At 47.8% G+C, this 26842-nt stretch overlaps 1 protein-coding gene across 1 annotated transcript in view; it reads left to right on the top strand.

Moving 5' to 3' along the window:
- TCERG1L (transcription elongation regulator 1 like) overlaps positions 1-22021 on the top strand; it is a 67040-nt gene extending 45019 nt beyond the window's left edge. The window contains exons 6-13 of the mRNA XM_054382540.1: positions 1302-1396; positions 3366-3454; positions 6284-6438; positions 8700-8769; positions 13068-13203; positions 16725-16814; positions 19901-20019; positions 21865-22021. Coding sequence (XP_054238515.1) covers positions 1302-1396; positions 3366-3454; positions 6284-6438; positions 8700-8769; positions 13068-13203; positions 16725-16814; positions 19901-20019; positions 21865-22021 — 911 coding nt within the window. The remainder of the gene's footprint in view (positions 1-1301; positions 1397-3365; positions 3455-6283; positions 6439-8699; positions 8770-13067; positions 13204-16724; positions 16815-19900; positions 20020-21864) is intronic.
- Positions 22022-26842: the final 4821 nt, after the last annotated feature.

The raw sequence follows: 26842 nt of genomic DNA, 5'->3' as shown, positions 1-26842 counted from the left end.
AAAAGAACCAAATTCCTAATAATAATACAAAAAGCTTTTTTTTTTTTTCCCTAGGATTAAATAAATTAAAAAGAAGATAAAGCAGAGCAGGCAAAGGAGCTGCTGTGGGTTTATGTCAGAGCAGGCAAAAGGGCTGCTGTGGGTTTATTTCAGAGCAGGGAACAGGGCTGCTGTGGGTTTATGTCAGAGCAGGCAAAGGGGCTGCTGTGGGTTTATTTCAGAGCAGGGAACAGGGCTGCTGTGGGTTTATTTCAGAGCAGGCAAGGGGCTGCTGTGGGTTTATGTCAGAGCAGGGAACAGGGCTGCTGTGGGTTTATTTCAGAGCAGGGAACAGGGCTGCTGTGGGTTTATGTCAGAGCAGGCAAAGGGGCTGCTGTGGGTTTATGTCAGAGCAGGCAAAGGGGCTGCTGTGGGTTTATTTCAGAGCAGGCAAAGGGGCTGCTGTGGGTTTATTTCAGAGCAGGCAAAGGGGCTGCTGTGGGTTTATTTCAGAGCAGGGAACAGGGCTGCTGTGGGTTTATGTCAGAGCAGGCAAAGGGGCTGCTGTGGGTTTATGTCAGAGCAGGGCAAGGGGCTGCTGTGGGTTTATTTCAGAGCAGGCAAGGGGCTGCTGTGGGTTTATTTCAGAGCAGGGAACAGGGCTGCTGTGGGTTTATTTCAGAGCAGGCAAAGGGGCTGCTGTGGGTTTATTTCAGAGCAGGCAAGGGGCTGCTGTGGGTTTATTTCAGAGCAGGGAACAGGGCTGCTGTGGGTTTATGTCAGAGCAGGCAAAGGGGCTGCTGTGGGTTTATGTCAGAGCAGGGAACAGGGCTGCTGTGGGTTTATTTCAGAGCAGGCAAAGGGGCTGCTGTGGGTTTATTTCAGAGCAGGGCAAGGGGCTGCTGTGGGTGTATTTCAGAGCAGGCAAAGGGGCTGCTGTGTTTGGTTGTTGTTTTTTTTTTTTATTGAAAGTGAAAATAAATCCCAGGTCCCTTGAGCACCACTTCCCGAGCTGCTCCATGCCCAAGTGACAGAAGCTGAGCAGCAATTTATCTGTGGATCTTCCAGCAGCAGCTGAACTAAGGTTTGAGTGAGGAGAGGAAATTGGGACCCACAAGGAGTGGTTTGGTTTTTCTTCACTAGTTTTTCTTCTCATTCCACTAGACTAGAGGCCTTGAGCCAGCTGGTGTAGTGGAAGGTATCCCTGCTCATGGCGGGGGGTTGGAACTAGATGATCCTCAAGGTCCCTTCCATCCCAAACCATTCCATGATTCTATGAATGTATTTACTGGATATTAAAATTAAATCCTTTCCCTTCCTAGATGCCAGCAAAGAACCCAGTAGATCCTCCTGCCCACCCACCTTGATTTTACACAGGGAGAGGAAGAGCACCCCCATGGAGAGCAATGGAGAGAAGGTCTGTGGTGGAGTTTCTTCTTTTATAAACCTCTTGAAACTGCTCAAATTGGAGGCAGGATAAAGAGCTGGCCTCTGGCTGGAGCTGTGCTGGCCACACAGGGTTGGTTCCCACAGTCTGTTTTGAAGAGCTACTGAATTTTACAGTGAGGGTGATGAGACACTGGAACAGGTTGCCCAGGGAGGTTGTGAATGCCCCATCCCTGGAGATGTTCAAGGCCAGATTGGATGAGGCCTTGAGCAATCTGGTGTCCCTGCCCATGGCAGGGGGTTTGGAAATGGATGATCTTTAAGGTCACTTCCAACTCAAACCATTCTATGAATTAATTTCAGAGCTTTGCAGGAGTTTTATCTCTGTAGCACCAGAGCAGCAAAGGAGGGATGGTCCCATGTGGGTTTCTCCTCCTGCTGGAGGAGAAGCAAGGTTGTGAGGTGCCTGTGACACCACAAGTGATGAGATGAACCCATTGAGAAGCTGAAGTATGTGTCCCAGGGTATCTCTGAACTCTTCCACTTCTCTCTGGAGCTGGGTCAGCCCCTGCTCCTAGCAGGGTCAGCTCCTGCCACTTACCACAGCCTCAGTCCCATGTTCAAGGAGAAGGTTTTCATGGCCCTGGCATTTCAGTGTTCCTGGAAACTTCTGTTGCCCTCCTCTACAGGTGGTTGTACAACCCTTGACTAAAACTGACAGGTACACATCAATGGACAGGAAAGAGTAGGTGCAACCTACACATAGAGCAATATTCTGAGTAACTTCATTAGCTTTTACCAAAAAGCCTTCATTGTTGTGTGAAGGAGAACAACCTAAATGGTACCTCCAGCTTCTGTGGACTAAATGGAGATATTTTGCTTCCAGCTCCACTCATGCAGACAGTGTGAAAATGGCTAAAGCTAAAACAGGGAATTTTTATCCCCTTCTCAAGGGAGTAAGCTTTCATCTAAGTCTAGAGATGTGGAGGAACATCTCAGGCTTGGAAAGCAGCAGTAAAGGAGATGCTTGAAGCCATCTTGGAGCAGCTATGGCCTGTATCCCCCACTTATGCTCCATGTACATGCTCTCCAGCTCAAGAGAGACAGAGAATGACTGCAGAGAGTCCAGTGGAGGCTCTGAAGATGCTGAGGGGCCTGGAGCATCTCTGTGGGGAAGAACAACTGAGAGACCTGGGGCTTTTGAGCCTGGAAAAGAGCAGCCTGAGAGGAGATCTGACCAATGCTCAGCAAGAGCTAAGGGACCTCTGGGGGGCAAGAAGATGGGGCCAGACTCTTGGCAGTGGTGCTCAGTGACAGGACAAGGGGCAATGGGCACAAGCTGGAACCCAGGAGGTTCCATCTGACCAGGAGGAGAAACTTGTTTGGTGTGAGGGTGCTGGAGCCCTGGAGCAGGCTGCCCAGAGAGGTTGTGGAGTCTCCTTTTCTGGAGAGATTCCAACCCCACCTGACCATTGTGATCCTGGGCAAGCTGCTGTGGGTGCTCCTGCTTTAGCAGGGGGGTTGGAGTGGATGATCTCCAGAGGTCCCTTCCAACCCTGACAATGCTGGGATGCTGGGATTCCATGAAGTGCTTTCTTGCCACCTGTGCCATCCACAAGGCTTCCTTGATCATTTCCCCAGTGTCCCTGATGCTTTCTGTGCAGGCTCAGGTGTAGTGATGTTGGGAGCATCCTCTCACCTGCCCCTGCCCCTCCTTAGGATGGATGTCCCTCCCAACCCTTCATTTGTGCTGAGGTAGATCTCCAGTGTCCCTAGTGAACTATTGGCATGGACAGCAGCTGGTCTGCTGGGTTTACATTTGTATTGCTGAAAGTGGGGTGGAGGTTTCATTGTTTCCCATTTCTCTGGGCTTCTCTGAAGGTCTCTGGTGGTTTCTAAAGGCACCTCCAGAAGAGCAGAAGAAGGATGGTTCACTTCACATTAGTTTGTATGACAGTAGCAGCCTTCTGCACCTTGTTTGTTGGCTAATCTCTTTCCAGGAGCACTCTTTTAAGCTGGTAACTGAAGATGACAGCATGTCAAATGTCAACAAGCCCGTGGCATCCACCCCAGTGCCAGGATCACCATGGTAAGCCAATGCCATCATTCCTTCTAGAAGCTATCCATCAGTGCCATTTCTCTTGCCAACCATCCATTAGTGGTCTGCTGCATGGGAAAAATGCCCTGCCCTGGGAGTTAAGTATCAGTGGTGGTTTCCCATTCCAGCTTCTGCTGGAGCTTTTCCTCATTAATCATGTCTGTAGGAGGTGGCCACAAATGTGATGTAAGCCAGCTCCCTGAGATCACAGAATCACAGAATGATTTAGGTTGGAAGGGACCTTAATGGTCATCTAGGTCCAGCCCTGGGCCATGGGCAGGGTCACCTCCCACTAACCCAGGTTGCTCAAGGCCCAATCCAGCCATGAACAATCTATGAGATAAGGACAGTGTGGTGCTGAGCTCCAGCTGAACTAAGACCAGGTCTGGCAGCAGGCAACTGTGATGTTTGGGCTCTGTCTTACATGGCTGGAGGACCCAGCTTGGATCATGCTTGGATGGATCCAAGAGGAAATGTGAGATCTATCAGAAATGTTCCTGTATTTTAGGGCCAGATCCTTTTTCTTTCCCAGCTGTAGCATTACAGAGACCTTTGGGTGGCCTTTCAGGACTTCAAGGGGCAGATCAGAAAGCTGGGGACAGACTTTTGAGCAGGGCCTGTTGTGATAGGACAAGGGATGATGTTTTGAACTCAAAGAGGGAGATTCAGACTGGAGAGAAGGAAAAAATGTTTGACCCTGAGGGTGGTGAGGACCTGTGCCAGTTTGTCCAGAGAGGTAGGAGATGCCCCCTCCCTGAAACCATTGCAGGTCAGGTTGGTTGGGACTCTCAGCAACCTAATCTGGTTGTAGATGTCCCTGCTGACTGCAGAGGGCTTGGTCTGGATATGAAAGGACAAGGTGCAATAGATACAAACTGGAACCCAGGAGATTCCAGCTGAGGATGAGGAGAAACTTGCTTGGTGGTAGGGTGCTGGAGCCCTGGTGCAGGCTGCCCAGAGAGGTTGTGGAGTCTCCATTTCTGGAAAGATTCCAACCCTGCCCGGCCATTGTGATCCTGGGCAAGCTGCTGTGGGTGCCCTGCTTTAGCAGGAGGTATGGACTGGATGATCTCCAGAGGTCCCTTCCAACCCCCACCATGCTGGGATTCTGGGATGTGGTGTTTGTTGGTTTTTATTATGATTCAGGAGGTGCAGGTCTGAGATTGATGCTCTGTTTGTTTATTACACACAGACCTAGTGAAGCACAACTTGAAGCTTTGAATGTCTCTCCTGGATGGTGCCATGCTCATTTTCATGTGATTTTAGCTGATTTGAAATGAATGTCAGGACAAAACTCTGAGCTGCTCTCATGCATATTTTAACTGAGCAAGTCAAGAAAGTGTGGTTTCTGCAGCTACAACTTGGTCATATTTGTCAAATGGCAAGCAGAGCCCATACAGATCAACCAAAACCTTTGTGAGAGACTTATGAGGTTGGTGATTCATAGATTGATAGATGCTTATAGAATGGTTTGGGTTGGAGGGGACCTTAAAGGTCATGTGGATCCAAACCCCCTGCCATGAGCAGGGACACCTCCCACTAGAGAAGATTGCTCAAGGCCTCATCCAACCTGGCCTCAAACACCTCCAGGGAGGGAGCATCCACAACCTCTATGTTGTACCTGTCCAGTGCAGAGTGTAGTGGGAGCAGGCTAGGGTGCTGTGGGGATGCCATGCTTCCAGTTCAGCTGGATAAGTGGGCTCTGGAGGCTACCTGCCAGCACCAGACACAGCTCTGATTCATGGACATCAAGACCATGGCTGCCCAGCAGCAGCCAGTGGGCACTGAGGCCATGGCCACCAAGCCCCACTGCTGAGGCTTCTGCCACTTGCTGCTCTGATCCATGACTTCAAAAGACGAAAGCATAAGTACAGGTCTGGTGAGGAGCAGCTGAGGTACCTGGGGTTGTTCAGTCTGGAGAAAAGGAGCCTGAGGGGAGACCTTCTGGCTCTCTACAGCTCCCTGAAAGGAGGTTCCAGCCAGGTTGGTCTCTTCTCCCAAGGAACAAGTGATAAGGCAGGGGAAAATGGCCTAAAGTTGCTCCAGGTGAGGTTCAGGTTGGACATGAGGAACAATTTCTTCCTCAAAAATGTTGTCAAGGTCTAGCCCAGGTTGCCTAGGGCAGTGTTGGAGTGCCCATCCCTGGAAGGGTTTCAAAGCCATGTAGATGCAGTGCTGAGGGGCATAGATTAGTGGTGATCTGTCAGTGCTGGGTTAATGGTTGAACTGATATTCTTGGAGATCTCTTCCAACCTAAGCCATTCTGTGATTCCAATGGTAAATGTATTTTCCTGTGGCTTCTCTTGCTGTGAGCACTACAACGCTCTTCCTCACCTTGTTCTTTATCCCTTCAGTGACAGAACATTTCATCTACTGCCTTTTTTTTTGGGGGGAGGGGGGTGTTTAGACCACTTCCCTGACATTTTGTTGATATGGAGAGAGTTTCCCTACCTGAGGTGACTGGTGTGGACTTGACAGGGCCTGGGGCAGAGGAGTCTCACCCAAAACAAATACCTGCCTGGTGTTTGCTATGCCTGATGATGCAACCTTAGAGTCCTTCAAGGATGAGTTTTGTGGCCAGACTCAGAGTGTAACCTTGCCTTGGAGTTACTCTGCAACATCAGGAGTGGGGAGGTGGTTGTACCTCCACAGCTTTGCTCTACTGGTGGTTGAATGTCTGGAAAAGTAGTGTTAAATAGACTTACATGGCCAGGTATGGGCAAGCTTCATACCGTGTCCTGAAATCGTGCCAGGGGAGGTGAATGTCTTGTTCCTGGGTGTACCTGACATTCTCTAAGCCTAGTTTATCACTTGGCATAGGTGTGTAGTCTGGACTGGAGATGACCGGGTCTTCTTCTTCAACCCTACAATGCAGCTGTCGGTCTGGGAGAAGCCGACGGACCTGAGGCACCGCGGGGACATCAACCGCATCATCGAGGACCCCCCGCACAAGCGCAAGCTGGAGCCGGCAGCAGGTACCTGGGAGCAGCCCTGGGAGTGCTGGCCTCTCCTCAAACTCCAAACTGCAAAGCACATCTGGTCACTGCAAACCTGCAGCAGAAGTCTGATCAGTGTCCCCAGAGTGGGCTTCCCTTGGAGGTTTCATGCCTTCAGGAGAAGTCTGATCAGTGTCCCCAGAGTGGGCTTCCCTTGGAGGTTTCATGCCTTCAGGAGAAGTCTGATCAGTGTCCCCAGAGTGGGCTTCCCTTGGAGGTTTCATGCCTTCAGGAGAAGTCTGATCAGTGTCCCCAGAGTGGGCTTCCCTTGGAGGTTTCATCCCTTCAGGAGAAGTCTGATCAGTGTCCCCAGAGTGGGCTTCCCTTGGAGGTTTCATCCCTTCAGGAGAAGTCTGATCAGTGTCCCCAGAGTGGGCTTCCCTTGGAGGTTTCATCCCTTCAGGAGAAGTCTGATCAGTGTCACCAGAGTGGGCTTCCCTTGGAGGTTTCATCCCTTCAGGAGAAGTCTGATCAGTGTCCCCAGAGTGGGCTTCCCTTGGAGGTTTCACCCCTTCAGGAGAAGTCTGATCAGTGTCCCCAGAGTGGGCTTCCCTTGGAGGTTTCATCCCTTCAGGAGAAGTCTGATCAGTGTCACCAGAGTGGGTTTTCCTTTCGGTTTTAAATCAAGCATTACATTAAAGTTGATATTTAGTGCAAAATCCTGATTTCCACTCAAATATTGGGCTGGAGGATAGAATGTTTTGGTTATTGATTTTGAAGACCCTGGAGGTCTTCTAGAAATGTGGACATGGCACTTTGAGACATGGTTTCATGGCCATGCTTGTCTTAGGTTGATGGCTGGACTCAGTGATCTTAGAAATCCTTTCTAACCCCCATGCAGAGAGCAGGGACATCTCCACATACAACAGGTTGGTCTCTTCTCCCAAGGAACAAGTGATAGGACAAGAGGAAATGGCCTCAAGTTGCACCAGGGGATGTTTAGTTTGGACATGAGGAAAAATGTCTTCCTCAAAAGAGTTGTCCAGGCTTGGCCCAGGCTGCTCAGGACAGTGGTGGAGTTCCCATCCCTGGAGGGGTTCCAAAGATTTACAAAGGTGGTGCTGATGGACATGGTTAATGGTGACCTGGCAGTGCTGGGTTAATGGTTGGACACTATGGTCTTCCAAGCACTGGACATGACTTCTGATGGTCTGTCCATTTGCATGGTGATGGAAACTGTAGTTCCTACACATGGAAAAAGAACTTTACATTCCAGAAATAAATATCTGCCTGGTGTTTGTTATGCCTGATGAAGCAGCCTTAGAGTCCTTCCAGGATGAGTTTTGTGGCCAGACTCAGAGTGTAACCTTGCCTTGGAGTTACTCTGCAACATCAGGAGTGAAGAGGTGGTTGTATCTCCACAGCTTTGCTCTACTGGTGGTTGAATGTCTGGAAAAGTAGTGTTAAATAGACTTACATGGCCACATATGGCCAAGCTTCATAACATGTCCTGAAATTGTGCCAGGGGAGGTTTAGGTTGGAGATTAGGAAGCATTTCTTTCCTGCAGGAGTGGTCAGGCATTGGAACAGGCTGCCCAGGGAGGTGGTAAAGTCACCATCCCTGGAGGTGTTCAAGAAGCCTGTGGACATGGCACTTGGGCACATGGTTTTTAATGGCCATGGTGGTGTTGGGTTCATGGTTGAACTTGATGGTCCTGGAAGTCTTTTCCAACTGAAACAATTCTATAATTCTATAAAAGAGAGAGAAATGGCTGAAGCAGGGAAGTTCTGGTGTGAGTTGACATTATTGAGTCCTTCAGGCTGCCAGTGCATAGCATCAGAGAATGGTTTGGGTTGGAAGGGACCTTAAAGATTACCCAGTTCCAACCCCCTGCTATGGGTTGGACCAGGTTGCTCAAGTCTTTGTCCAACCTGGCCTTGAACACCTCCAGGAATGTCTTTGTAGTTGTGTTTTTGAGGGGAGGAAGGATGGAAATGATAACAAGGCTTAAAATGATGGCACAAATGAACCATGAGCAGTTTTCTTCTCCAGATGAATAAGAAGGAGGAAAATGGTTGGGAATTGTTGCTCACTCTGTCATTTCGCTGAAGGTGGTAGTGAGGATCTGGTGAAATATGTGTTAGACTTAAAACACTCTGTGAAAAATAGAGGAGGAATGAAAACTGTCATCTGAAAGTTGAGAAATACAAGGTTAGGCTGAGGAATTTGTGTTCTCATTTCTCTAGTTCCAATCTAATGACTCCTTTCCATTTATTTTGTTTGTTTGTTTGTTTTTTAGCAGATAAATGTCTTAGTTCTGGTCCAGGGGATGAAGGTGATGATCTGAGCATCAAAACTAAGAGAAATAAGTAAGTTGTGGAGTATATTTATTATTTATGTTGGGAAGCTAATGTCTGGTGCAATTAAATACAATTTTTTTTTTCTTCTGCCCGGGGTGGGGATAAATAATGAGTCATTCCCAAAGTGTTCCACCTTCACCAAGCTTCTCAAGGATCTGTGCTGGGACCAGTACTGGTCAATACCCTCATCAGTGCTATAGACAGTGAGAATGAGGGCACTGTCAGCAGGTTTGAGTGGTGTGGTTGATAAGACTGAAAGCTGGGATGTGTGCCATCCAGTGGGACCTGGAGAGCTGGGCTGAGGAGAATCCCATGAGGCAAAGTGCAAGGTTCTGCACCTAGGTCAGGGCAATCCTCAGTATCAGTACAGGCTTAGGGGAATGATGAGATTGAGAGCAGCCCTGCAGAAAAGGACTTGGGGGTGCTGGTGGATGAGAAGCAGGACATGAGCCAGCAATGGGCACCTGCAGCCCAGAAGGCCAGTGGCATCCTGGGCTGCACCAAAAGCAGCCTGGCCAGCAGATAGAGAGAGGGGATTCTGCCGCTCTGCTCTGCTCTGGTGAGACCTCACCTGGAGTACTGCATCTAGCTCTGGAGCCCTCAACACAAGAAGGACATGGACCTGCTGAAGTGGGTCCAGAGGAGGCCACAAAGATGATCAGAGGGCTGGGGCACCTCTTCTGTAGGGACAGACTTGAGAGAGTTGGGGGTGTTCAGCCTGGAGAAGAGAAGACTCTGGGGGATACCTTAGAGCAGAATTTCAATATCTGAAGGGAACATACAGGAAAACTGCAGAGGGACTGTTTAGAAGGGCCTGTGATAGGACAAGAGGCAATGCTTTGAAACTGGAGCAGGGTGGATGTTAGGTTGGACATGAGGAGGAAGTTCTTTACAACTAGGGCAGTGAAATAAGGTAGGTTGTCCAGGGATGTGGTTGAGGCCCTAGCCCTGGAAACATTCAAAATCGGACTGGATGTGGCCCTGGGCAGCCTGATCTAGTTGGAGGTGTCCCTGCAGACCTCAGGAGGGTTGGACAAGATGACCTTTGAGGACCCCTTCCAACCCAATGCAATCTGTGCATCTCTGTTTCCCTCAAACATCATCCACTTTTTGTCTGAGCAACTCCCCCCTTCTTTGAAATGATTAAAAGAGAAAAGTATCCAAGGATGTGCAGTTGTTTCAAAGGCAGTGGATGAAAGATTCATCTCCATTGAAGTGAAGCAGGAGGGGAATTATTTTCCATCACGGTTTCCAAGGTTTCAGTCAACTTGTGGGATGCTGCAGCCAGGCTACGAGCTCAGAAATATCCAGTGGTTGTTCTGTTATTGTGCTTTTCTTTGACCTTTATCACCATGTGTCTGTCAAACTCTCCTGAAATAACAGGCAAAAAAAAACCCCAACAAAACCAAAACCAAGTTCCAAAGAAGCAGCTCCCTCAGCCTTTCCCAAAACAGCCAGAAATTAAGTCAAACCATTGGGTTTCGTCACTGCAAACTCCAATGATCCCACCAGTGAGAAGCCAGATTTACTTCTCATGGCCCAGAAATGACATTAAGAAGAAGTTCTTTGCTATAAGGGTGGTGAGACACTTGAACAGGTTGCCCAGGGAAGTTGTGGAAGCCCCATCCTTGAAAGTGTTCAAGGCCAGGTTGGATAAAACCTCAAGAAATGTCATCTAGTAGAAGGTGTCCCTGCCCATGGCACGGGGTTTGGAACTAGGTGATCTTTAAGGTCCCTTCCAACCTAAACCATTCTGTGGTCCTAGTTGAAGGATTAGCTTAAAGGTATTTCATTCCATTTTCTTTAGATCTAAAGGTATCCTATTCCATGCTTGCTTCCCCCAGCACAAGAAGAACATGGATCTGTTGGAGAGGGTCCAGAGGAGGGCCATGAAGATGATCACAGGGCTTGAGCACCTGCCCTGTGAGACACAGGCAGGGAGAGCTTGTTCAGCCTGGGGAAAAGAAGGCTCTGGGGAGACCTTAGAACAGCCTCACTGTTCTGAAGGGAGCTACAGGAGAACTGGGGAGGGACTTTTTATAAGGGCTAGTGGTGATAGGATGAGGGACAATGGTTTGAAACTAGAGCAGGCTGGACATTGGGAGGAAGCTCTTCACAATGAGGCTGTTGAAATGCTGGAACAGGCTGCCCAGGGAGCTGGTGAAATCACCACCCCTGGAGGTGTTCGAGAAAAGTGTGGCCATGGCACTTGGGGACATGGCTTAATGGCTGTGGTGGTGTTGGGTTGATGGCTGGACTGGATGATCTTAGAGGGCTGTTCCAACCTTAATGATTGTGTGATTATTTGCCACAGAAAATCGTGTTCTTTGTTGTTTCATGGCACGAGAGAAAAAGCAATCCATGTGATTCCAGCATCAATTTTGGTGGCTTCAGGAGGTCTGAAGGGAAGAGGAACCCTTCTGGTGCTTGGCTGGTGGAGTCGTGTGCTGTTTTTCTTTCAGTGTTGGCTTCAAAAAGCTCTTTGTGTGCAGTAGGAAATTGGATTGGGCCTTTCATGGATCATGTCACAGCACAAAAATTTGCTCTTGCAATCTGAAAGTCATTGTCATTCTGTGAGGAACACCAGTTTGATACCTCTCAAATCAGCAGTAATGCAGCCTCGTTGGAGGATAAATGTAAGAGTAATGTAATTATTTGTAGAAGGAAGATGATCTGCTAGAGCTCACATTGCCTACTCATCTCATCCATTGGCTTGGAAATGTTAATGTGTTTTCCTCTGGAAATTTCAAACTGAGTTTTATTCCACATTGGTGAATATTCCATCAGGAGAAAACATGGTCGTGCCTGCTTGAAGGCTAAAAATCCAACAGCCCTGCTTTCATTTTCCTCACTTCAACCTTGTCAGCATTTAAAGGCTCCTGATCTTTCCAGAAAAAAAAAAAGCCACAGTTTGTGCTGACCTTACTCATTACTCAGAGCACTAAGATAGACCTCATGTTAAGATGGACCTGTTGTTACTCAAAGCATTAAGGATGGACCCTGGGCCTGATAGGATCAACGTAATTCAATCACTGTCAGTACTTCTCTCTTGCCTGTTTCTCCATGCTAATCACTTCCTGACTTTTCCCTTCTGTACACTGTTTTTGAAAGATACTAGCACAAGGGAAAAATCAAAGTGAGCCTTAGTCAAGTTCAGTCTTAAACTGAAGCCTGGTTTTGAGGTGTGAGTTGGCCAGCCTTTCTGAAGTCAGGAGTTTGGTGTCTTGGAGTGAGGGACACCAAACCTGAACCCAGAATCTGAGGTGTGGCCTCACCAGTGCCCAGTACAGGGGGACAATCCCTGCCCTGGTCCTGCTGGCCACACTATTGCTGATCCAGGCCAGGATGCTGGTGACATTCTTGGCCACCTGAGCACACACTGGCTCATCTTCAGCTGCTGTCAAACAACATCCTCAGGCCCTTTTCCACCAGGCAAATTTCCAGCCACTCTGCCCCAAGCCTGTGCTGCTGCCCCTTCATGGTGGCCGCTTGCACTGAAGTGTCCTTTCCTAAAGTTCTAGGGGTCTTGCAGGCAGAGAGAGCCAGGAGGTATGTGGTGTTTTCTCAGGAGCACCAATTTATTCTGATCAGGTGCACTCTTGGGAGCAGGCTGTCAGATAAAACCAGACCTTCTGGCACTTGGCAGAGGGCAGAGTCCTCACCCATGCCTTACCGCAAGGCTGTCCATGCGATGTGTTGCCAGATGGCGGCCCTTAGGAGCGAGCTCTTGGTGTCCGTGGGGACAAAAACCCCACTTCAGGTTGGCTTTTCAGTCAGAGGGCACTGAAACAGAGGAAGGGAAAATAAAACCAGATGATTCTCTTCAGTCACTGCTGTAAAGTCTCCTCTCGAACAAATTTTATATGAAGCTGTCACTTTTACTGTAGCTTGAAATACAGCATTGTGCTTCCTTGCTTTAGTCTCACCTCCAGCCCATCCTTCCACAAAAGGAGATGTCAGAGATCCCTTGGTAGGGCCCTCAAGCCCTGCAGTTTACCAATGAACTGCAGATATGGGGCACTTCTCGGCTGCCAGACTCCATTCCATGCACAAAAGGATGTCCTGCTGGCCTAGGTGGGGTGGATTTCTGGAGAGGGTTAAAAATCAAACCCCAGGTTGTAGAATCTCCTTCTGTGGAGACTTTCAAAACCCACCCAAGCATGATCCTGGACAACCTGCTGGGGGTGACTCTGGTGTAGCAAGGGGGTTGGACTGGATGAGCTCCAGAGGTCCGTTCCGAGTCCCACCATGCTGGGATGCTGTGAATTGACAGTTACTGAATTGTTTTCTGTCTTAACTTGTTAAAGAACAGAAGATTCCCAAGCTGCTGACCAGGGGGAGGCTGAAATGGAGGAGAAAACTGAGGAAACATCAGCACCTCAGGTCACACCTCCCCTAGAAGAGCGCATCACTCACTTCCGAGACATGCTTCTGGAGAGAGGGGTAAGGAATGGGCTGAATTCCTTTGACATAAGCTCAGCAGGGCAGGGGAACCATCACTACACATCATCATGGGGGTCCTGCATGGACCCCAGAGGTGTTCATCACATGATGAACAGAGGATGGAAGAAGTGTTGTGTTTATCACCTGAAAGCACCAAGGCACGAAATGTTCCTGGCATGTTCTTTGTTTGATTTTTTTTTTTGTTTTTCCTTGACATGGGGGAGATTTCATCACTGCAAGCTCCAATGATTCCAGCAGTGGGAAGCCAAAGTCACTTCTTGTGGCTCAGAGAAGCTGTGGAAGCCCCATCCCTGGAAGTGTTCAAAGTCAAGTTGAATGGAGGTTTGAGCAACCTGGTATAGTTGAAGGTGTCTCTGCCCACGGTAGGGGGTTGGACTGAATGATCTTTAAGGTCCCTTCCAACCCAAGCCATTCTATGATTCTGTAAGCTACAGATGATTTAATAACATCTGGTGACTGATTTTGTAGTGAGCTTCAGCCTGGTTTTGTTTTGTTGTCTGTGGTTGCACTTAAGACACCTGCTTTGAAGCAACCACATAAATATGACCATCAGTATGAGGAATTTTGGATCCTCTTATTTATAAACATAAAGCCACCTCCTCAAAAGTTCATCTCAGAGGGTCCCTTTTTCCAGAGAACTGATCATTGTGAGCGTGACTGGAATTGAGAAGCCTTCCAGGGTGAGGTCCTCAATGCTGTGAATGTAAATAGGTGGATAATGGAGCAATGTATGCAGATTGTCTCCCTCTCTCCATGTCTCTGCAAATATATATTCTGGAGAGGTTCCTGCAATTTCTGGGAGGGAGGAAAAAAAAATAAAAAAACCATCCAAGGTGTCTGCTGTTAGGCAGTAATGCCTGTAAAATTCATCACTGGTAATCAGCAGACTCTAAAGGTAGATAATTAGAGCTTCAGAAGCTCAACAGTAAATTATCTCCACGCCAGAGCTGCTCCATTAATATATATTTGTTATTTGTGCTTAAGAAATGCAGAAGGGCTGTAAATGAAACCTGTTGGGAAGCCTTCTGCTGCTCTCTTTTAAGTCAGAGGGGGGCAATAAGTCAAAATTTGAAGGCATTAGGGGTGTGGTCTGGACAAGGGAATTGAGGGCACCCTCTGTCAGTTTGCAGATGATACTAAATTGGAGGGAATGTTGATCTGCTGGAGGGTAGGAAAGCTCTGCAGAGGGATCTGGCCAGGCTGGATTGATGGACCAAGCTCAGCAGGATGAGGATCAAGAAGGCCAAGTGCAGGGTGCTGCATGTGGGTCACAGCAACCCCAGGAATGCTCCAGGCAGTGGAGTGGCTGGAAACTGCCTGGCAGAAAAGGACCAGGGGATGCTGGTTGGCAACAGCTGAAGATGAGCCAGCAGTGTGCTCAGGTGGCCAAGAAGGTCAACAGCAGCCTGGCTTGGATCAGCAATGGTGTGGCCAGCAGGACCAGGGCAGGAATTGCCCCTCTGTACTGGGCACTGGTGAGGCCACACTTCAGATTCTGGGTTCAGTTTTGGGACCCTCACTGCAAAAAGGACATCGAGGAGCTGGAGCAGGTCTAAGGAAGGGCAACAAAGCTGGAGAAGGGTTTGGAGAACAGGTCTGGTGAGGAGCAGCTGAGGGATCTGGGGTTGTCTAGCCTGGAGAAAGGGAGGCTGAGGGGAGACCTCATTGCTGTCTAGAACTTCCTGAAAGGAGGCTGGAATGAGGTAGGGCTTGGTCTCTTCTCCCTAGTTCCAGGTGTAAGAATGAGAGAAAACGGCCTGAAATTGTGCTGAGAGGCTGAGGTTGGACATTAGAAACAATTTCTTTCCTGCAAGAGTGGTCAGGCAGTGGAACAGGCTGCCCAGGGAGGTGGTGGAGTCACCATCCCTGGAGGTGCTCAAGAAATGTGTGGCCATGGCACCTGGGTATGTAGTTTAATGGCCCTGGTGGTGGTGGGTTGATGGTTGGACTGGATGATCTTGGAGGCATTTTCCAACCAGAGCAATTCTATGATTCTGTGTGGGTGAGCTGCAAGATGAGAGGAGATGACTTTGGGAGGAGGCAGCCCAGAAATCACTGTGCATCTGAAAAATTTAGCCTGGGTGTCAAATTTCCCCATTTCTAGCAACACTAAGAGGAAAACCAATCCACTTAAACCGCTTGGCTTCAGCAGAGCTTCCCTGCCTGAGTGCTAATTGCTCTGTTTTAATGATACTTCACATACTTAATTTTTGTAGTGAATTTACTCTTCTTTGTAATTAGATGGAGTGATTAGAATATTTTATGTTACTCCAGAGTTTGCTGTAATGAACCAATTAACAGTGATGGTGTGTGAGGCACTGAAATCAAGCTGGAGAATTCAGTCCTATTCTTCCAGAACGTTTCATAGAATCACAGAATGGTTTGGGTTGGAAGGGACCCTAAAGATCATCCAGTTCCAACCCCCCTACCATGGGCAGGGACACCTTCCACTAGACCAGGTTGCTCAAGGCCTCATCCAGCCTGGCCTTGAACACCTACATAAAGCCCTAGGCAAAGGAGACTTGGCTAGTGAGGGACCTGATCTGACTTGTGGTGGTCCTTACAGCCCACACAGAGCTGTCAGAGAAGATGGAAGAACATCTGTAGGATGGGGCACAAGCTGTAGCAGTGTCCTTGGTGTGCTCAGGAGCAAGTCTCAGGCTGAGCATCGAGCAGATCTCCTCTCAGGCTGCTCTACTCCAGGCTCAACACCCCCAGGTCTCTCAGCCTTTCCTCCTCTAAAATCCACTAAAAGTCCACTATAACTTTTTTTCACTTGATCACCTAAAACCTGATGTTAGAAGATAGCAGTGCAATGACTGCAGGTTGACTTCCAGACCAGTCTTCCCCACAGCTGCAGCCCAAGGTGTGGCACAAGCTGTGGAAGTGTCCTTGGTGTGGCCAGGAGCAAGTCTCAGGCAGAGCCTTTGTGCAGCTCAGCCCTTGGCAGGAACTCTCCCCATCAGCTTCTCCCTGCTAGAAGCAGCCCCTGGCTGTGCAGCCCTGCCCTGAACTTCAACAAGTGGCTCCCTGAGCAGAGTCTGAGCTGGGAAGTCCCAGCCCTGACCAGAGGCAGCCCTGCTCCAGCTCACACCAGGACAAGATGTTCACCACCAGTTCTTCAGGGCAATTTAGGTTTGAGAGAGGAAGGGAGCTCAGGCTGAGATAATGGCTTAAATGGAAATTGATGCTTGTGCTACACAAAGGGAATAATAAAATGGGCATTTTCCTTCCTGCTCTGGAGTGTTTTCATCAAAAGCATGGAGTACACATCTCCCAGATCCTCACTGAGATGTCCTAGAGCACATCAATACTAATGGTGTGGGGGTGACCAGAGCACCACCAGAAAGAGATTAAAATTCAGCTCCTGGGTGCTCCAGGGCATCTTTCAGAGGGTTCATTAGCTTGCTGTGCTGAGCTTTTGCTTCACCTTGGAACAGTTTCTTCCTTCACCTCCTTATTAACATTCCTTCATGCAGCTCTGTTTGTCTTCTACCCAGGTTTCAGCATTTTCTACGTGGGAGAAAGAGCTGCACAAAATAGTCTTTGATCCACGCTACCTTCTGCTCAACTCAGAAGAACGTAAGCAGGTGAGTGTGACCTCCAGCAAACATCTCCCAGATCCACCCTCAGCACAGAGTCATTGTCTTGGCAGCATGAAAAAGAATGGCAGAAGATGAAAGTTTCTTTTTTGTGTATTTTTTTGTTTGGTTTGGTTTGGTTTTTTTTCTGTCAGGCTCAGATTTAGGCTCTGCTCAGAGCTGTCTCCTTCAAGTGGTTTGCACAGGGAGATGAGGCTCCTGGGTAGGGAGAACAACTTCCAGTGAATTTGGGGAGCTTGGCTGTAGACAGGGGCCTGGCCTTAAGGCAAATTTTCTACTCTAAATTATTTAAATGTTGTAGAGAAACTGTTTCAATTGTATTGCTTAGAATATTTTCTAGGAGTTTGGCAGCTTTTACTGCTCTGTGTCCTGTGCTGGGCTCCCCAGTTCAAAAGTGTCCAAATTGTGGCAGGAAGGGAACACCAACCAAGGCAGGGAACTACTGGAGAGAGTCCAGTGAAGGCTCTGAAGATGCCTAGGGGCCTGGAGCATCTCTGTGAGGAGGAAAGGCTGAGAGACCTGGGGGTGTTGAGCCTGGAAGATAGCATCCTGAGAGGAGATCTGATCAATGTTCCACACAGGTCCTTTAGGTCTGTCTGAGCGTTGATCAGATTCCCTCTCAGGCTGCTCTTCTCCAGGCTCAACAGCCCCAGGTCTTTCTTCCTCACCCTTTCTTCCTCACAGAGATTCTCCAGGGCCCCTCATCATCTTCAGAGCCTTCACTGGACTCTGTCCAGTAGTTTCCTGTCCCCCCTTGAGCAGTGGAGCCCAGAACTGGACCCAGCACTCCAGATATACCCTCACTAGGGTGGAGTAGAGGGGGAGGAGAACCTCCCTGGACCTGCTGGTCACACTCTAATGCACCCCATGAACCTATTGGCCTTTTTGGTCATGAGGGCACATTGCTGGCTCATGGTGATTGATTGGCTGTTATGCAGCTTTCTTCTTGCCATGGCCAGGCACATAGGATGGTAAAGACGCTGAAAATGTTTTGCTTGTGATCTGCAGGGGTCTGAGGGAACTCCTTCTTGTCTCCAACTTGAGTGGGTTTGACTGAGGACCGTAACGATCTGTTATTGAACATCTGCCACTGGCTCTGCTTGCTGACCAATATTTTCCAAGGGGTTGTTAACAACTGAAAGATGCTCTTTTGTTTGAGCAAGCAACAGTGAAGGGTAAAAGAACAGCTGCATTAAAATAATGAGCTGTTAATTTGGATATATTACCTTCAGAAGAGCTTCTGGAAGGAATGGAATCATCACAGGCAAGCAATCATCGTAGAATCACAGAACGGTTTGGCTTGTAAGGGACCTTAAAGATCATCTAGTTCCAACCCCTGACATGGGCAGGGACACCTTTCACTAGATCAGGTTGCTCAGCCTGGCCTTTAACACCTCCACAACCTCCCTGGGATACCTGTTCCAGTGTCTCCCCACCCTCACTGTAAGGAATTTCTTCCTAATCTCCAGTCTGAATCTGCCCTCTTCCAGCTCAAAGCCATTGCCCCTCATCCTTTGCCCTTGTCAAAAGTAGCTCCCCAGCTTTCTTGTAGGCCCCTTTCAGGAACTGTGGATATCACAGTGTCACCTTCTTGATTTTGTTCCATATTTTTCCATCTCCTCTTGCACTCAACTTATTTCTTGCAGTCTAATCTATTTATCTTCCTTAATTTTTTTTTCCATGATGCTTCTTCCATAGTCACTTTTTGATGCTATTCCAGTGCTATTTCTTCCCTCCTCCACATCCCAGACTAACTACCAGTTGCAACTGGGTTCCTTTAGCACTTGGGAAATTTGGATTTGCATCCTCATGGCTGCTGGGAAGGCATCTGTGGTAGCATCCATAAATTCTTTACAGTGAGGGTGGGGAGACACTGGAACAGGTTGCCCAGGGAGGTCATGGATGCCCCATCCCTTGGAGGTGTTCAAGGCCAGGCTGGATGCGGCCTTGAGCAACCTGCTCTAGTGGCCCAAGGAGAGTGGGTTGGAAGTAGATGATCTTCAAGGTCCCTTCCAACCCAAACCCATAGATGTGAATCTATGAATGTGGAAAACCAGGAGAATTTTGAGGTGCAGCTCCTTTGTCTCCCAGACTTTTTAGAGCTGGAAGCCAAGCAGGGCCAATTTTGGGGGGTGGTAAAAACATGATTTAAAGCAGAGTTTTGTGACATAGTGAACTCCTAAAGTTGTCTTGGAGGCATCCAAAATGATGATGCTGGGCTCACTGGTGCATATTGAGCTGCCAAATGTTGTTAGAGGAAGAGTTTTGACCTTTCCAAACACATTAAGGCTTTTGGGTATATGTGTGCTGAGGCCAATATGTGAGCTCCTGGATTTTGACAGCTGATTTGAAAGGTCTTCAGGCTTTTTTATGGATAAAATGCAGAATATTGCTGTTTAGCACTATAGACAGTTTGAGGAATACCAGGAAGTTGAGGAAGATAGAATCATAGACTTGTAGAATTGTTTGGGTTGGAAAAGGTCTCTGAGATCGTCGAGGCCAACCATCAACCCAACACCACCAAGACCATTAAACCATGTCCCAAAGGGACATGTCCACACATTTCTTGATCCTGCTCTGGCAGTGAGGTTGGATTTGATGATCACTGGAGGTCCCTTCCAACCCCTAACATTCTGTGATTTGTGATAGGGTTTAATGGCCATGGTGGTCTTAGGTTGATGGCTGGACCCAATGATCTTAGAGGTCTTTTCTAACCCAAAGAATTCTATGATCATTAATTCCAACATTCTACCCAGTGCCTCTATGACCACTACACCAACCATGCCCTGAAGAGAGATATCTACTCTTTTTTTTTTTAACACCTCCTGGGGTGGTGACTTCACCACTTCCCTGGAAATGAAGATATTTTCTGTCTATATTATACCTTTTTTCTAGCTATTTATTTTGGAGGACACAAAACAAGTGCTGCACCAAGCAGGTTCAGCCACAGGCAAATCAAGCCCATGGTGAGGGGAAATAAGGACTGCACTTTTGGGATTCACAGCCCACTGATGGACCTTAAAGACCACATAGGCTTTGCTAATAAATATTTCTTGTCTCCTTTGCTGGCAAAGATATTCGAGCAGTTTGTCAAGACCAGGATCAGAGAAGAGTACAAAGAGAGGAAGAATAAATTGTTGCTAGCCAAAGAAGAGTTCAAAAAGCTCCTTGAAGAATCCAAGTTATCACCAAGGTATGGCATTACCTGAGGAAGGCCTGGTAAGATCAACTTCCTCATTTCCCCTGTGCTTATCAGCCTCAGAACATAGAATCATAGAATTGTTTTGGTTGGAAAAGACCTCTAAGATCACCAAGTCCAACCATCAACCCAGCACCACCATGGCCATTATACCCTGTTCCAAATTGCTGTGTACACTGAGTGTGCTCTGCAGAGTGAGTTCCACACCCAGTGTGAGGATGCTGGGACATTTCTGCTCTCATATTTTCCAGTATTTTGTTGTATTACTGGGAAAGGGGAGATTCCATCTCTCTCTTTTTCTCATTTTTCTCTCTCTCTCACATTCAGAATGTGCCATGTTTTGGGAATTGGAAGGGACCTCTGGGGATCATCTACTCCAACCTCCCTGTTAAATTACTACATAACCATGGCTTTTCCATCCCTCCAGAGATGGGGACTTGACCACTACCCTGGGCAGCCTGGAACAGGCCTTGACAACCCTTTTGGGGAAGAAATTGTTCCTCATGCCCAACCTAAATCTCCCCTGGGGCAACTCAAATTTGTTTCCTCTTGTCCTGTCACTTGTTGGGCCCACACCTCAATACAGCCTCCTGTCAGGGAGTTGCAGAGAGCTGGAAGGTCTCCTCTCAGCCTCCTTTTCTTCAGGCTGAACAGCCCCAGGCTTCTCAGCTGCTCCTGTTCTCTAGACCCTTCACCAGCTTTATTGTCCTTCTCTGGGCATAATCCAGCCCCTTAAATGCCCTTATTAGAACTAGGTCCATAGGACCTATGGACCTGTACTGGAAAGAGCAACAGCAATCAAGCCAAGAATACCAGTGAACATTTCTGTGCTCCAGTGTTTGCACTGGAAAATTCTGGATCTGATGTCCAGAGGGTTCTCAGGCATTTGGACAGGCTGCCCAAGGAGGTGGTGGAGTCACCATCTCTGGAAGTATTTAAGAGACACGTGGATGTGGTGCTGAGGAATGTTGTTTAGTGGTAACCAGATGAACTGCTCTGTTATGGGCTAATTATTGAAGTCCTGGCCATGATTTGGGCATGGATGAAAGCCACAGTGACCTGTCCTGCAGCAAACTGGTTGAAAATTGTCCTGTCAACAATCAACTAAGTTGTTCTAAATCTAAACATAGACCTGAACAATTGCAGGCTGATGTGTGAATCCAGGTCTGGCACAGTCTCACCTCACATAGAATGGTAAGGGTTGGAAAGGGCCTCTAGAGATCATTGAGTCCAAGCACCTGCCAGAGCAGGTTCTCCTAGATCAGGTTGCACAGGAGAGTGTCCAGGCAGGTTTTGAATGCCTCTGTAAATGGAGAATCCACTGGCAGCCAGTGCCAGGGCTCTCCCACCCTCAGAATAAAGAAGGTCCTTGTCATGTAGAGATGGAACCTCTTATGTTCAAGTTTGTGCCCCTTACCTCTTGTCACTGGGGACCACCTCCTTTACCACAGGTTTAGCATCATGTTCCTGTCCAGCATTCCCCAGGACAACTCCTCATTTTTAGTCTCTGCATGAAAAGATCACTGAGATCTAGCTCAAAGTGTCTGAAAAACATAGAATCAGAGAGTGGTTTGGGTTGGAAAGGACTTTAAAGATCATTCAGTTCCAACCCCCCTGCCATGGGCAGGGACAGCTCCCACTAGCCCATGTTGATCAAGGCCTCATCCTACCTGGCCTCGAACACTTCCAGGGAGGGGGCATCCACAACCTCCCTGGGCAATCTGATCCAGTGTCTCCCCACCCTCACTGTAAAGAATTTCTTCCTGATACCCATGTTGCTGAAGGCCTCAGAAGGCATTGGTGATGTCACAGCTTTCAGATGTTTCTGTATTTCTGCAGGACAACCTTCAAGGAATTTGCAGAGAAGTACGGAAGGGATCAGCGGTTCCGCCTGGTCCAGAAGAAGAAGGACCAGGAGCATTTTTTCAATCAGTTCATCCTTATTCTTAAAAAGAGGGACAAAGAAAACAGGATAAGGCTACGGAAAATGAGATAAAAACTCCTGGAACTGGCGTTAGAATCCATGCTGTGACCAAGAAATTCCAATGAAGGCTGAAGAGTCGGGGCTTGAACTTGCAACAGCTTGAGGAGGAAGCGGACATCCCTGAGGAGAGCTTTCCCTAAACGCAGCTGGTGAAGGTTGTTCTGCAGGAAGCTGAAGGATATTTTGTTCTCCAAGAATTAATGTTTCATATTGAAGCTCTTTTTTGTACAACATCCAGAGTTTGATGCATTTCTAATTGCCATCATGTGTCAATCCCTTAATTGTTTTAATTATGCAAATGACTTATAATGTACACAGATGATGAATCCAGTGCAGGTTTGTAATTAAGCAGAGGCAGATGCCATCCATAACCATCTCAAGATCTTCTCTTCGTTTAGGGGAATTACCTAAAGCAATCTTTTTTTTGGCACCTCTCGGCGTTAACACCCAGTTGCCCAGAGAGGTTGTGGATGCCCCCTCCCTGGAGGTGTTCAAGGCCAGATTGGATAAGGCCTTGAGCAACCTGGGCTCGTGGGAGGTGTCCCTGCCCATGGCAGGGGGGTTTGGAACAAGATGATCTTGAAGATCCCTTCCAACCCAACCCCGTTCTATGAATCTATGAGGTAAGGTGGTAGGAATCCATCACCTGGTGTCCATATGTCTCTGTCCAGTTCTCAGTAGTAGTAACAAGGTATTAATTGTTAATCTTAGTGCAGAGTGTGAAAATCTTGCCATATTTTCCACAGGAAAACCCAACCTTTCAGGAGTCCTCTCCTTCTTGCCATGAGTGGTTCTTTGGTAGGGGGGAGCATACACAGCTGCCAGCAGCACTTCTCCCTCAACATCCCCAAAAACCCCAGCTACTTGGTGGAAAAAAAAAAAAAATCCCAGTATGATCTGAGTTCTGTTGCTGTGTGTGGAAAGTCTGCATGAGATTTTTTTTCTCATCATATTTGTACAAATAAATATTTAACTTTTTTAATCAATAAATATTTTAAGCCAATTTTTGGGGAGCTTTGAAGTTTCTAAACTTTATGGAATATTTAGGGAAATAATGTGGGACCAGCAGGACCAGGGCATGGATTGTCCACCTGTACTAGGCACATCTGAGGCCACAACTTGAGGAGTGGGTTCAGTTTGGGAACCTCACTCCAAGAAGGACATTGAGACGCCAGAGTAGAGAAGGGCAATGAAGCTGATGAAGGCTCTGGAGCACAGGTCTGGCAGGGAGCAGCTGAGGTAACTGGGGTTGGTTGGTCTGGAGAAAAGGAGGCTGAGGGGGAGACCTTCTGGCTTTCTATAACACCCTGAAAGGAGGTTGGAGCCAGGTGGGACTTGGTCCCTTTTCCCCAGGAACAAGTCACAGGACAGGAGGAAATGGCCTCAAGTTGCTCCAGGGGAGGTTTAGGTTGGACATGAGGAACAGTTTCTTCATGGAAAGGGTTGTCAAGGCCTGGAAGAGGCTGTCCAGGACAGTGGTGGAGTCCCCATCTCTGGAGGGGTTTCAAAGCCATGGGGATGTGGTGCTGAGGGACATGGTTTGGTGTGATCTGGCAGTGCTGGGTGAATGGTTGGACTTGCTGATCTTAAAGCTTTGTCTCTTCCAACCACAACCCTTCTATGATTCCATCACGTATTTGAACTAGTTGGTTCTGGGTACTAGCAACACTCAGTCTTGGCATGAGACAAGGAAGTGGACTTCATCATGGCTTGGAGCTGCTCAGCCACATGTGCTGAGCACAGACAGTGCCTGCTGTGTGCTCACATGGCCACATTGATCCACAGACTGGTTTCCTACATCCCAGTTTCCACACTGGAGTCTCACATTCATCTGTGCCTGTCTTCAGCTGCTACAGGGTTTCACATCTCTGCTGGACTTGGTGCTCCTTTGCTGAGGTAAGTCCTTTGGGGGTTTTGGGTACCTGCTCTTTCTCAATTTTCAAGCTGCAAAAAAAAAAAAGAAACCCAAAAAAAAACCCCACCCAAAATCCCAAGCCCATTAGAGAGCATCAAATGGCTCCCAGTTTAACCAACAGTGTAGAGAGAACAGCCCTGAAATCTCTAAAACTCCACCCAAACTGGGCTGTGTATGGCAGAGAGACAAATTTGTAGGTTGGTTTGGTCCTTGGGAAACCACTCGAGGGAGGAGAAGGAATTTGAGGTGACTATATCCAGGTGGAGATCTAATTGTGCCTCCACCAAAAAAAGTTGTAATCTAAAGCTGAGTTGAGCTCAGCAGGGGCTTGAGCTTGTTGACTATCAGCTTCACATGGTGATGAATTGTTCAGGTTGGAAGGTGATGGATTGAGAAGCAATGGCCTGAAATTGTGCCAGAGGAGGGTTAGGTTGGAGATTAGGAAAAGTTTCTTTCCTGCAAGAGTGGTCAGGCAATGGAACAGGCTGCCCAGGGAGGTGGTGGAGTCACCATCCCTAGAGGTGTTCAAGAAGCCTGTGGGCATGGCACTTGGGGACCTGTTTTTTAACGGCCATGGTGGTGTTGGGTTGGTGGGTGGACTCTATGATTTTAGAGGTCTTTTCCAATCCAAACAGTTCTATAATCAAGTCTACCTTCCTGACTATTAGACTATGTTTGGAAGTGCCACAATCTACTCACGTTTTGAACACTTCGAGGGATGGTAACTCCACCTGCTCCCTGGGCAGCCTGTTCCAATCATTAGGCTGAGTGGTGCTGTTTCATGAGTGATTTGTTTACGTCCTTAGCAAGATTAGATTTGTCTAAAAATGAAATAAATAAGAAAACAAACCAACACCCCAAACCCCTCAAACTGATAGAATCATAGAATGAATCAGGTTGTAAGGAACCCCTAAAGGTCATCTTGTCCAACCTCCCTGCAGTGATCAGGGACATCTCCAATTAGAGCAGGTTATGTTTGGGTTTTGTTTGTTTGTTATCTGCTTTGGTTTTTTTAATTTAGGAGAAATGAAAAATACTTAGTGAATGCATTCTGACCAATGTGTGAAAACACTAAGGTCTGGTAATGGCTTGAACATAAAGAAGGTCTATCTAAACTTGAGGAGGAACTACTTTAGTCTAAGGGTGGTGGAGCCCTGGAGCAGACTGCCCGGAGAGGTGGTGGAGTCTTCATCCCTGGAAAGATTCCAGCCAAACTGCCTTGGCATGGAAGGTGGACTGGATGATCTCCAGAGGTTCCTTCCAACCCCTAGCATTCTGTGATCTTGGTGGAAGGAAGCAAGAAGGATGTTCAGTTTGAAGCTACTCAATGTTTCTTGTTGGAGAGAAGGTAGGTGAAGGATTTGCTCCCTTGTGAGGATGTCACCATTCTGTCATGGCAGGGGTTTGTGGGTTTGCCTTGGGGTTTGACTCTACCTTTTGTCCTCCTAAGAAGGCCACAGATTTTTGGGTAGACATTTAATGTCTCATCAACAGTTAAAGTAATTTTGTTTCCCTTTTCCTAACTAGTTTAGGGGTTTTGTTTTGGTTTTTGTTTGTTTTGTTTTGTTTGGTGTTTTTTGGTTTTTTTGCTGGTTTTATTTTATTATTATTAAACTTAGGTCTTCCCATTCTGCCTTCTCCACTTGGGTTTCCTTGAGTACATCTGGCTTTCATCCTGTTCCTCTGGGATAACATCTTTATATTGCTGTGATCATTGTTGGGAGAGCTCATCTCTAGCATAAATGAGGAGAAGTCACTGAAATGAAAGCAAATGATGGTGATGGTCCCAAGGGACCAGGAATTTACTTCTCTAGATTCACAGTGAGATGCTTTTGGGTTTGCTTCTGCTAGCAATTTCACTTGATTTATCCTTGCAACCATCAATGAAATCTCTGTCTGCTGTAGTTCCTCACCAGTGGCTCTGACATCCAGAATCGTTGCCTCTCTGCATGCTTCTCATACTGAGCACACTCCTGGCAAGTTTGCTTCTGTCAGAGCAGTTTTGTGTCCAGACAGGGTTGGGGTTGTTTGTTTTTTTGGTTTGGTTTTGTTGTTGTTTTGTTTTTTTTTTTTGTGTGGGGGCTTTCTTCCATTTATTTGTCCTGAGGTTTTTTTTTATTTCATGTCTTCATTTCATGTCTATTTCCTTCATGGGGAAGGAAAACAAAGCAACAACTAGAAACACGTCAAAAATGCTTCTTCTCAAAATGGTCCCAGTTTTGCACCCTGCTTTGGGAGGAGAATTGAGGCTGATGTTCAGCATGTACCTTCTACAGAGTTTGGAAAAGTTATCTTAGATAATAAACTGGATACTCTCCCCCTGAAAGAAAGAGTCATGGAATGGTGGGCGTTGGAAGGGAACCTCTGGAGAACATCCAGTCCAACCTCCCTGCTAAAGGAGGGTCGCCCACAGCAGCTTACCCAGGATCACAATGTCCAGGTGGTTTTGAAATCTCTCCAGAAAAGGAGGCTCCACAACATTACTGCAGAAGGGGTTGGACTGGATGGCCTTTGGAGGTCCCTTCCAACCCAGACCATTCTATGAACCTCTCTGGGCAGCCTGCTCCAGGGCTCCAGCACCCTCACACCAAACAAGATTCTCCTCCTGTTCAGGTGGAACCTCCTGGGTTCCAGTTTGTGCCTGTTGACTTTTGTCCTGTCACTGGGCAGCACTGACAAGAGTCTGGCCCCATCCTGTTACCCCCCACAGGTCCTTTATCTCTTGCTGAGCATTGAGAAGATCCCCTCTCAGGCTGCTTCTCTCCAGGCTAAACAGCCTGTTCGAGGGCTTGACAACAGTTGTGGGGAAGAAAGTGTTCCTCGTGCCCACCCTCAACGTCCTGTGGGGCAACCTGGGGCCATTTCCTCTGATCTGTTCACTTGTTTCTTGGGAGAAGAGACCAACCCCCACCTGGCTC

Source organism: Indicator indicator, chromosome 7 (genome assembly GCF_027791375.1).
Source record: "Indicator indicator isolate 239-I01 chromosome 7, UM_Iind_1.1, whole genome shotgun sequence".
NCBI classification, from domain to species: domain Eukaryota; kingdom Metazoa; phylum Chordata; class Aves; order Piciformes; family Indicatoridae; genus Indicator; species Indicator indicator.
Note: the sequence above shows the minus strand (reverse complement) of the source record. Positions and strands in the feature narration are given on the sequence as shown.